Source organism: Neopelma chrysocephalum, unplaced genomic scaffold, assembly GCF_003984885.1.
Source record: "Neopelma chrysocephalum unplaced genomic scaffold, ASM398488v2 Primary Assembly neopelma1_183150, whole genome shotgun sequence".
NCBI lineage: Eukaryota > Metazoa > Chordata > Aves > Passeriformes > Pipridae > Neopelma > Neopelma chrysocephalum.
Window position 1 is genome coordinate 8,572 of NW_020938162.1, and position 10,174 is coordinate 18,745.

Consider the following 10,174-nt stretch of genomic DNA (forward strand, 5'->3'; position numbering starts at 1 on the left):
GGCCGCTCTGTTCGGGGGGAGCACGGGGCTCTTCGGGGGGGGGGACGGGGATGTCCGGGGGGCGAGGATGTTCTGGAGGGCAAGGGGATATTCGGGGGGCAAGGATGTTCGGGGGGGCGGGGGCACGGGGCTGGTTCGGGAGAACACGGGGCTGTTCGGGGGAGCCACGGGGCTGTTCGGGGAGGGGGGCACCGTCCTGTTCCGGGGGCGGGGGGGGGCCGGGACCGTCCCACTCTGCCCCGCCCCCCCCAAGCCGGACACGGCCGGAGCCGCCGCCGCGATGTCCGCGCTCAGCGTCAGCCGGGTGAGGGGGCTCGGGGGGGGACGGGGAGGGCCGGGATCGTGTTGGGGCAGGGGCGCCGCTGCCAGCCCCGACCCCGGGGGTCTCGTCCCGGGGGCGGCCTCAGAGCTGCTGCCCCCGCTGCCCATCGGAATCAGTGCCCGCTGCCCCTCCCGGGGATCGGTGCCCGCTGCCCCTCCCAGGGGTCGGTGCCCTCTGCTCCCCGAGGGCTGCCCGTGCCGTTGGTAACTGGGAACATTCCTTACGCTGGGATCCACCGGGCCCCCTCCCCGGGAACTACGCCGGCACTTCCAGTTCTCCCCGTGATTCCTGAATTGGGGGAAAGGTGAAGGGCGCCGGCCCGGCCGTGTCCCTGCGCTGTCCCTCCAGTGCCGCTCCAGTGCCCCCGTGGCCACCTGCCCCAAGCGTCACGGTGACGGGGGGGCTCCGTCCGAGAGCGGCGGGGGCTGCGGATCTCACCAGGGATGCTCCGGGCACCGGGATTTGGGGTTCAGCCCCCGGCAGCGGGGGCAGAGCGAGCGGAAGGCACGAGGAGCTGGGGCTGGGCTCAGGGCACAGGATGGTGACCGAGCGGGCAGGTGCTCACCCAAATCCATACACGGAATCACAGACTGGTTTGGGTGGGAAGGGACCTTAGAGACCACTCAGTTCCACCAGTTCCTGCCACGGGCAGGGACACCTTCTGCTAGACCAGGTTGCTCCAAGCCCTGTCCAACCTGCCTGGGAACACTTGCAGGGATGGGGCACAAACACTGCTCCAGCATCTCATCCTCTGTGCGTGGCCTTTGGTCCTTTGTCCCTCCTCTGTGCCCCTCCTGCTGTGACCCCCTGCCCAACCCTCACCTCCACCTGTCTGAGGGTGTTTCCAGAGTCACCTCAGTGATGTCCTTGACCTTGCACAGCCCTGGGACAGGAGAACCACAAGACCGAACGTCTCTAACACAAACTTGACAGCTCCTTTCCACAGGGTGTCACCTTCAGCCTTGTTGGGAATTCAGGGCTTTTCCTAGTTCTGTCTAAACTTTTTGGTGGACAAGCTGCATAGGAATGGATCATCCTTAAGGAAAAAAAAAAACCAGCAAATCCCAAAGGAAAACAAAAACCAACCAAACAAAGCTCCCACAATTACAATTCCCTGTCTTTTTTTCTACCTCATCTTCCTGTCAGTTCTAGCTCAAACAAGGTGAAAAATGTTTGGGAGGGTTGAGGTTTGTCTGGAGGTTTCCTGGTATTATTTGTTTTATTTTCCTACCCTGTGGCAGCAGTTTGGTAAAAAAGCTCAGGCAAGAAGGGAAAACCTGGATGAGAAGGGAAAATATCATTTTACAACATCTGTAGCTTGTGAAAACCCCACGGATAACACTTCACCTTCTGGAAACCCCCCCCCCCCTTCCCCGAGCTGTGCAGCACTGACTCCGCAGTGCTGCCTTCCAGGCTCTATCCCAGCTCTTCCTGCAGTTCTTCACCTTTTGGTTTTACAGGTATTTTCAGTATTCTCTGAAAATACCTTTTTTTGCCTGAGTGACACCTGTCACAGCCCGTGTCCCTCATCAGCACCTTTGGGATGTGCCCCTTGCTCCAGCCCAGGACATTCCCTCATTCTCACACTCCTTTTCCTGCAGCAGCTGCTCCGGACCGTGGTCCAGCACGGCTGGAGGTCGAGCTCCAGCAAACCTGCCCCAAATGTGCACCTGAGCAAACCTGGGGCCGGGTTCAGCTTCGGTGAGTGTGGCAGGGCTGGGGAGGGAGGGAACAGGGAGAGACAAATGGCAGCAAACAAGACAAAAAAACCGACACCCCCCCAAAAAAAACCCAACCAACCCCCAAAAAGCCAAACAACGGCATTGCAGTTCAGGAGGAATTTCAAGGTAGGTGTTTATTTGGAATAGATTCCTATTCTTTTTATAAAAACTATTTGGAATCCGAAATCCCTTTTCCTTTCCAGCTCGGGACTGCTGGGGGGACGTGTATGATATTTCTGAGACTTTCTTCTTCTTTTACCTGTCTTGAGCTCTTTTCATTGCCAAAGTTACCTCAGCACTGAGCGATGATCCTGCACTGGCTTTTAAACTGTTAAAAGAACCCTGTGCAGCATCAGGGGAATGCAGTGGGTCCAGGGATGTGACACACAGATTCCTCCTCACTTGAGCTATTACAGCAAATTCTGTGGGGCAGCAGCAGCTGTTTGACAGGTGTTTTTAATAAAACATTTTGTTACCTGGCACTTCCTGCTCCATTTTCAGTAGTTTTTGAATAATTTGGCAAGTAATGGTGTTGTGGGCATTGCTCTGAGCTCAGGGGGGTTTCAGAGGGAAGGAGAAAATTGAACATCTTTGTGATTTTTTTACCTTTTATTTTCCACTAGAACTGACAGATGAACAGAAGGAATTCCAAGCCACTGCCCGGAAATTCGCTCTGGAGGAGATTATTCCTGTTGCTGCTCAGTATGACAAGACTGGGGAGGTAAATCCACAATACAGCAGGGGAAAAACAGACTTTTCTCTTAACCTGAATTTTAAAATGTTACCTGTGATAATCAATCAGGATTTTTCCTGTTCCAGTATCCTGTACCACTCATCAAACGGGCCTGGGAGCTTGGGCTGATGAATTCCCACATCCCAGAGAGCTGTGGTGAGTGATGATCCATTTTAATCCCTAAAATAAACCAAAGAAAAGGCCTTGGAGGAGATTTATGTGTGAAATTGTGGCTTATGTGTAAAATTACCAGTTGCACCCTGGAGTAATCCCAAAAGGGTCCATGGGCAGGTGGGCACACACAGGTGGGCCGGGTGGGTGTTAAACACTCAAAATTCAGGAATGGATTTGAAAAATCATCATGTTTCGTGGTGAGAAAATCATCAGCACAGTCTGGCTGGGATACACACAAATAACCTGGAAAAGGAGGTCACTGGTGAGACTGACTTAGTGGGTGTGGAAAAATAGAGACTGGTGCCTCCCAAGAGCTGTGGGAGAAGGTCATGGAACAGGGTGTTAAAATGAAATTCAAAATGGGAAAAGAGATGGACACAGGAAAGGGGAAAAGCGATCCAGACTTCCCAGGTAAAATGATGTCTGCTGCACCAGTCCCTGCCTCTGAAAAAAGGGAGTAGGGGGTTCTAATAGGTAGTTTTGTGAGGTGTCAGAGCCCTCATGGCCCTGCCTCTGCTTCCCAAGAGCTTCTGGGGGAATGCCTGGATGTAAAGCAGTGACAGATCCTAGTGGCACCTCCTGGCCATTTTGTGCCACTTGTTCCACCTTGAGCGCAAAACTCCCCCGGAACCGTAAAATGGGATTTTTAAATCATCTGACTGTAATGAAAATAAAGAAATAAAATGACAAAAATATAAATCTGACAGCACATTCTTTCCCAAGGCCGCAGGGGGATGTCCAATGGAATGCAGTGCACACGGGGGATGTTTGGATAATAAAAGCTTGTAAATCACTAATATTTTCTGCTTGAGACTCCGCTGAGCTCTGACCTGTCCCCTACAGGGGGGCTGGGGCTGGGCTCCTTCGAGGCGTGTTTGATCACGGAGGAGCTGGCCTATGGATGCACCGGGGTGCAGACAGCCATCGAGGCCAATTCCCTGGGGGTGAGTCCTGCTCAGCCCCAAACTGCACTCTGGGACCCTCAAACTCATCTCTGCGTCCTTTAAACTGGGGTTTCAGCCCTCAAAACTGGGATCTAGGCCCTCCAAACTGGAGTCTCGGTCCTCCAAACCGGGCTCGGGGCCCTTGAAGTGACGGATTAATGCTCTGAACATTCCCTTGCAGCAAATGCCGGTGATCATCGCTGGGAATGAGCAGCAGCAGAAGAAATACTTGGGAAGGATGACAGAGGAGCCCCTGATGTGTGTGAGTGTGACCAGGCAGTGACATTAATTAGTTAATTAATTAGTTGATGACAGAGGAGTCCCTGCCGTGTGTGAGCGTGGCCGGGGATCCGTCGGTGCCCACAATTCCACAGTGATTTCGTGGCTGCCCAAACCCAGGCCGTTGATCCCTCGGGATGCTGGCGTTTGTTCCCTCCAGGCCTACTGTGTGACGGAGCCTGGCGCGGGCTCGGACGTGGCCGGGATCAAGACCCGGGCGGAGCGGAAGGGAGACGAGTACGTCATCAACGGGCAGAAGATGTGGATCACCAACGGCGGGAAGGCCAACTGGTGCGTTGGCTGGGACCGGCGTGGCTTCACAGTCCCACTGGGCTCTGCTGGTGTTCCTGGAAGGGCCTGTCACCAACCTGGGTGCTCCGCTCTGTCACCAGCTCATCGGGACGAGGCACCAGCAGCCCCTGTGGGTGCCCAAACAGGGAATGGGGTGATGACGTCACAGCTCGGTGACGTCATGGCTCGATGATGTCAAAGCCCCAGTCAGGAATGCCACTTGATTTGGGCTGAAACCAAACCAAATCCGCTCTGCTTTCCCCTTGGGACAGGGAGTTACTCAGCGTTCACTCACAGAGCGCTCAGGTTACCCAGCCCTGCCCTGGCTCTGGGACAGGGATCAGCTGCTTCTGACTCAGCCACGAACCTCTCCAGGGAAAACAGGAAAACTCTGGAACTGGGGAGTTACATTGAATTTCCTTAATGGAAGGCATTTCCAAGGAGTCCCAGAGCCTGCCCAGCATGGTGGGGCAGCACAGACCCTTCCCCAGGGCTCAGCACGCCATCCCTCCCCACTCCAACACACGAAGGCTTTGCAGTTCAAGAGGAAAAACTTTATACATTTATCTACAAAAGTTGGGGTTTCTCACTGTTTAACTCCTTGCTTGAAGCAGAACCATCACAGAGACTCTCCCAGCACATTCCTGACCCCCAGCAATGGGATTTCAGCAATTGCTAACAGAAAAAAAAAGCATTTACAACTGATACTGAGTAAAATTGAGATATTGGCAATTGAGAGGATAAGGCTTTGCACACAATACTGTATTCCCTGAGCAATAATCCTTACAGATGTTCTGGGAATTGGTTTATTTGGGGCTAATTGTGAGGCTGAGTGTGATATTGAGACTCACAACACGTGGAGAAGGCAGAGAAGCTTTGCAGGTAGATCTGAGGGAATTTCACTAAGTCTTGATGTTTGCAGGAAGAGATGCCCTGAGAACACTGACATTCCTGGCACTCCTCCCTCCTCGTTGGTTGGGGGTTTTTTTGGAAGGGCTCATTAAAAAGGTTTCCTGTATGGTACACAGATAAAAACTGGGGACACTTCTGCCCAGCAGTGTCTGATTGCTGAGGATGAGCTGAGTCCCTGTCTCTGTTTCCCTGCAGGTATTTCCTGCTCGCCCGCACAGACCCCGACCCCCGAGCCCCGGCCAGCAAAGCCTTCACGGGGTTCATCGTGGAGGCCAACAGCCCCGGCATCCAGATCGGCAGGAAGGTGAATTGCCAAGAGCTGATTAATGTTCAGGGGGGTGAAGGTGTCAGCAGCCAGGTGGAGAACTTCCCCCAAAACTTCACGGTTCGCTGGAATTTCAGCTGCTCCTGCCCCAGGAAGGCGCTGTGGAGTTCTCTTTGAGGGGGGGGAAACAAAAACAAAACAAAGAAACTGCCATTTTTAGTAGCAGCAAAACTAGAGATTGAACATTTGGAACTTGAAAACCTCATTTATTTAGGAATTTGTCTGTTGGCAGCACAGCTGGGTCTCACAGCTGCCTTCACTGAGGTTCTTGGCTGTTTCCTCTCCCATGTCAGAGGGTAGAATTGAATTACACATGTAACTGAATCCTCCAAAGGATAAACTGAACCAGAAAAAGCCAAAGGAGAGATTCCAGCCCCAGGATTGATGTCCCACACAGTGGGACAGGTCAGGGCCTTGCTGGGCTGGGAAGGCAAAGTTGGTATTTCTTGTCTCTACGATTGGTTTTAGCTAAAATTGAAGTGGTTCTGGGGGGAAAAAACTTCTTTGAGTAAACTAAAGGATGGAACCTCGGAATAATCTGATTTAGTGGCACCTCTGTAAATTCCCTTTTCCAGGAGCTGAACATGGGCCAGCGCTGCTCGGACACGCGCGGGATCATCTTCGAGGACGTCCGAGTCCCCAAGGAGAACGTGCTGATCGCGGAGGGCGCCGGCTTCAAGATCGCCATGGGCGCCTTTGACAAGACCAGGCCCCCCGTGAGTGCCAGAAATGGGCTGTTTCTAACCTAAGCTGGGGATTTCTGCCGCTCATCCTGCACTGTGCCTGCCCCAGGTGGCGGCGGGGGCCGTGGGGCTGGCGAAACGAGCGCTCGACGAGGCCACGAGGTACGCGCTGGAGAGGAAAACCTTTGGGAAACCCATCGTGGAGGTGGGTCCGAGGGACTGGGGGTCAAAAATGGCAAAGTCTAATTCAACATGGAGTTGAGGGATGGATCCCAGTTCCGTAGAACTCCTCAAGCACAACTTCCCAAGCGTATTGAATTTGCAAATTAAGAAATGAAGATATAAAATCAGATTATGGGGAAAAATTTATTCCCAGAAAGATTTCGCCAGCCCTGGCACAGGGCTGTGGGGGACTCCCCATCCCTGGAGGGTTTCACCATGTGGATGCAGCACTTGGGGCACGGTTTAGTGGTGAGGACGAGGGTTGGACTCGGTGATCTTGACACTCTTGTCCAGCCTCAACGATTCCACGACTCCTTGAGTCCCTGAGGAAGGCACATTCCCCTGGGGTGTCCCTGCCCTTTGAAGCTCACCCGGTGGGTGTCCCCGCTCCCAGCACCAGGCCGTGGCGTTCCTGCTGGCGGAGATGGCCATGAAGGTGGAGCTGGCCCGGCTGGCGTACCAGCGCGCGGCCTGGGAGGTGGACGCCGGACGCCGCAACACCTTCTACGCCTCCGTCGCCAAGGCCTTTGCCGGGGACGTCGCCAACCAGGTGGCCACCGACGCCGTGCAGATCTTTGGGGGGAACGGGTTCAACACGGAATATCCCGTGGAGAAGCTCATGAGGGATGCCAAAATCTACCAGGTGAGTGGAACAGAGCGTGGGGCCTCCACAGCGACACAGGCGTTCTATAGAGACTAATTAACAGCTGAGTAATTGCAATCAGGATGGACACGGGATGAAAAGATTTGGAGGCTGAGAGCAACAATCCTTCCATTGGCAGAAAGGCCTTAAATTTGAGATCCTCAAATACTCACACGCCGGGCAGGTGCTTCAGCTGAGCTCTCACGAGCGCTAAGGAACACAGATTAATTAATCAGCATTAATTACCCTGTGTGGGCTGCAGGAACAGCTGTGGGGCTCAGCCTGTGGTGATTCACTTCTTTAGGTATTTATTTATTGGGGTTTTTTCCAAAAGAACAAACACGGTCATATTTCCTCATTTTTGGCCCACGGACACCCCTAATCCCCAGTGGTTTTTCTGCAGTATTATTGCCAAGAAATTATTCCAGGCCAGAATTTCTCTCTTGACTCCTGTTCGTTATTCAGCAGGAAAGATTAAATTCCATTTAGCAAACCCAGGGACCTTCACCTTTCCCCTCTTTCCGACATTACCCATGACTGGATGGAAGAGACCCAAACAGGTCTCAGGGAACAGGGGTCACAGCTGCTGTTGTTACTGTTGATTCTGGGTAGTTGACATTCCTTTTACAGCTGACTTTAAAATTCCAACTGTTCTCACCAGCTAGGAATTTTTCCCTCCCCAAGGACAGAAAGCAGCTGTTTGCAATCTAAAAATTATCAGTCCTGATTTCAGTCCTGCCAGGGAGGAACTGAATGAGCCGCAGGCCTTTGTCAAGATCAGGCTCTTTTCCTCTTCTGTGATTTTTGTTCCCCAGGATCCCAGTTATCCAATTCTTCATCACACAGATCCATCCTCAATGCAGAGCCAGGGAAGCTGGGACCTTGAAATTGCTCCAATTACTCTGATTTAGTATGAATTTTGGGGTGTGTTTCCTGCTCCCTCCATCCCTGCAAGAACTCAGGAAAGGCACTGGGCCGTACAATCCCAGCAGCTTCACCTGGAGAAGCTTCGTATGGTTTGGGGAAGATTATCCTGCTTTTGAGACTGCAGAGAAAGTGGATTTGCAGGAGTGGGAGCAATTTGCCAATCCTACTTTTGGTAGAACTGGGAGCTGAAACATTGAACCCCCCAAATTCTGGTGCCCTGGAGCTGCCACAGGCTGTGCCTGGGGGATCCCTGGATCCCTCCTGCACTGGACACACAGGTGTTTGTGTACCTGGGATCCCTGGATCCCTCCTGCACTGGGCACACACACCTGTACGTGGTTATTGCCTGTTGTGGGTCATGGTCACACTCATTTTTCCTCCTTTTCTCTCTTCCTGCCCCCGGGCTCGGCGCTGGGAGGGTCCCGGGTGGGCAGAGCTCTGGCTGAACCCCCTTCCCAGTGCTCGGCTCCCCCAGCCCTGGCTCTCCCTGCAGATCTACGAGGGCACGGCGCAGATCCAGCGGGTGATCATCGCCCGCGAGCACCTGGGCAGGTACAGGGCCTGAGGGACGCGGCAGCTCCGGGTCCTGCCTTCCAGGGAAGGAGATTTTGCTGCATTTCTCCATTAGAGACACCTGGGAAAATCCCTTTTCCTCCAAACTCCTCTTCTTATGCCTGATCCAGCACAGGCTCCAGGACCCCATCCGTCCCCTCACCCACCCCCAGCTGACCGTCTCAGGCATCCCTGAATCCCACAGGGATCGGTGTCTCCCTTGCCCACTCTCCTTTTGGCAGCAGAGGAAGAGAAAACCTTCCCTGGCAAACCTTTGTGATCAAAAAGTGAACAAAATTTGGATTTTTTTAATTTATTTCTGACTTCTTGTTGATTTGTTCCCGTGAAGGCAAAAAATCCAGCACATCCCAGGGGTCGGATTTGGGGGCTTTCCATGTTTGTAACGGCACTGATCGGCTCCTGGTGTTTACTCCTGGAGCTTGGGCAAACGGATCAGTCTCAGGGAACCTAAAAAACTGGCTTTGCCTCCTGAGGAAGGGCCCAGCTGGCTCTGGCACGGGGAACGCAGGGCCCCAGTTCCCCAGATCCATAGGAAGCACTGTGGGTTTGGGGCCTTTCATCAGCCAATTTGAGAGGAAAACAAAAGTGAATCCGTTTCTGGTGCCTTGAGCTGGATTTCCTTGGTACAGGCAAGCGGCAATGATGGTGCCTGACAGGGGCCGCGTGTCCGGGGGCCAAAGGAGCGGGATGGGGCAATGGGAACGTGGATTAACTGATCCCACGGGAAAAGCCTGCAGGAAAAGGGCTCCGTTTGGGCATCGCAGCGTGGGCTGAGCTGGAGTGACCCCAACACAGGCTGGGGATGGGCCCTGGCCAGCACAGTGGGTTTCCCTGGAAAAGGGCTGTTTGGGAGTCGCTGCTGCATCCCAATTAAAGCTGTCTGCATCCCAATTAAAGCTGTCCTGCCGGCGGGACGGGGGCGGCTGTTCCCGCGCTCCTCGCACGCTCCGGTGGGATCCGGTGCAGTGTGGGGGTCCCAGCGTGGGATGGGCCTCGGGTGGGGCTGGCGGGTGGGAGTGGGCAGGGGATGGATGGGCTGGGGATGGAGGCAGATGGAGGCAGATGGGATGGGGATGGAGGCGGGTGGGATGGGGATGGAAGTGGATAGAGGAAGATGGATGCGGGTGGATCGGTACAGATGTGGATGGAGGTGGATGAGATGGGGATGGATGCGGATGGAGGTGGAAGGAGGCAGACAGGGGCGGGCGGATGGGGATGGAGGTGGATGGGATTTGGGACGGATGGGGATTAAGGCGGATGAAGGAAGATGGAGGCCTGTGGATGGGGATGGAGGCGGGTGGGGAGGATGGGATGGGGGTTGGGCGGACTGGTGGGGATGGAGGCGGATGGGGGAGGACGCGATGGGATTGGACGGATCGGAGAGCGGTGGATGAGCACGCAGCCAGACGGGGGAGGATCCCCGCC

General features: G+C 54.2%; 1 protein-coding gene across 2 annotated transcripts; it reads left to right on the forward strand.

Moving 5' to 3' along the window:
• Nucleotides 1-253: 253 nt before the first annotated feature.
• Nucleotides 254-8,848, forward strand: LOC113962593 (medium-chain specific acyl-CoA dehydrogenase, mitochondrial-like). 2 transcript variants are annotated; one of them, XM_027673356.1, is made up of 12 exons: nt 254-304; nt 1,927-2,023; nt 2,667-2,764; nt 2,863-2,932; nt 3,794-3,894; nt 4,076-4,156; nt 4,334-4,464; nt 5,572-5,680; nt 6,277-6,417; nt 6,494-6,589; nt 7,001-7,249; nt 8,670-8,848. In XM_027673356.1, exons 1-12 carry the CDS (start codon nt 281-283, stop codon nt 8,739-8,741), a joined length of 1,269 nt encoding a protein of 422 aa, XP_027529157.1. In that variant the 5' UTR covers nt 254-280; the 3' UTR covers nt 8,742-8,848. The 2 variants fall into 2 exon arrangements, with proteins under 2 accessions (XP_027529157.1, XP_027529156.1); XM_027673355.1 differs by having other exon boundaries at nt 257-304; nt 1,924-2,023.
• The last annotated feature ends 1,326 nt before the right edge of the window (nt 8,849-10,174 follow it).

What these genes read in the sequence shown, in the direction of transcription:
- LOC113962593 (XM_027673355.1), top strand. Translation starts at nt 281, where the DNA reads ATGTCCGCGCTCAGCGTCAGCCGG. An exon ending in CCACATCCCAGAGAGCTGTG is followed by an intron (nt 2,933 to 3,793) that starts GTGAGTGATGAT and finishes TGTCCCCTACAG; the next exon opens with GGGGGCTGGGGCTGGGCTCC. An exon ending in AACGGCGGGAAGGCCAACTG is followed by an intron (nt 4,465 to 5,571) that starts GTGCGTTGGCTG and finishes GTTTCCCTGCAG; the next exon opens with GTATTTCCTGCTCGCCCGCA.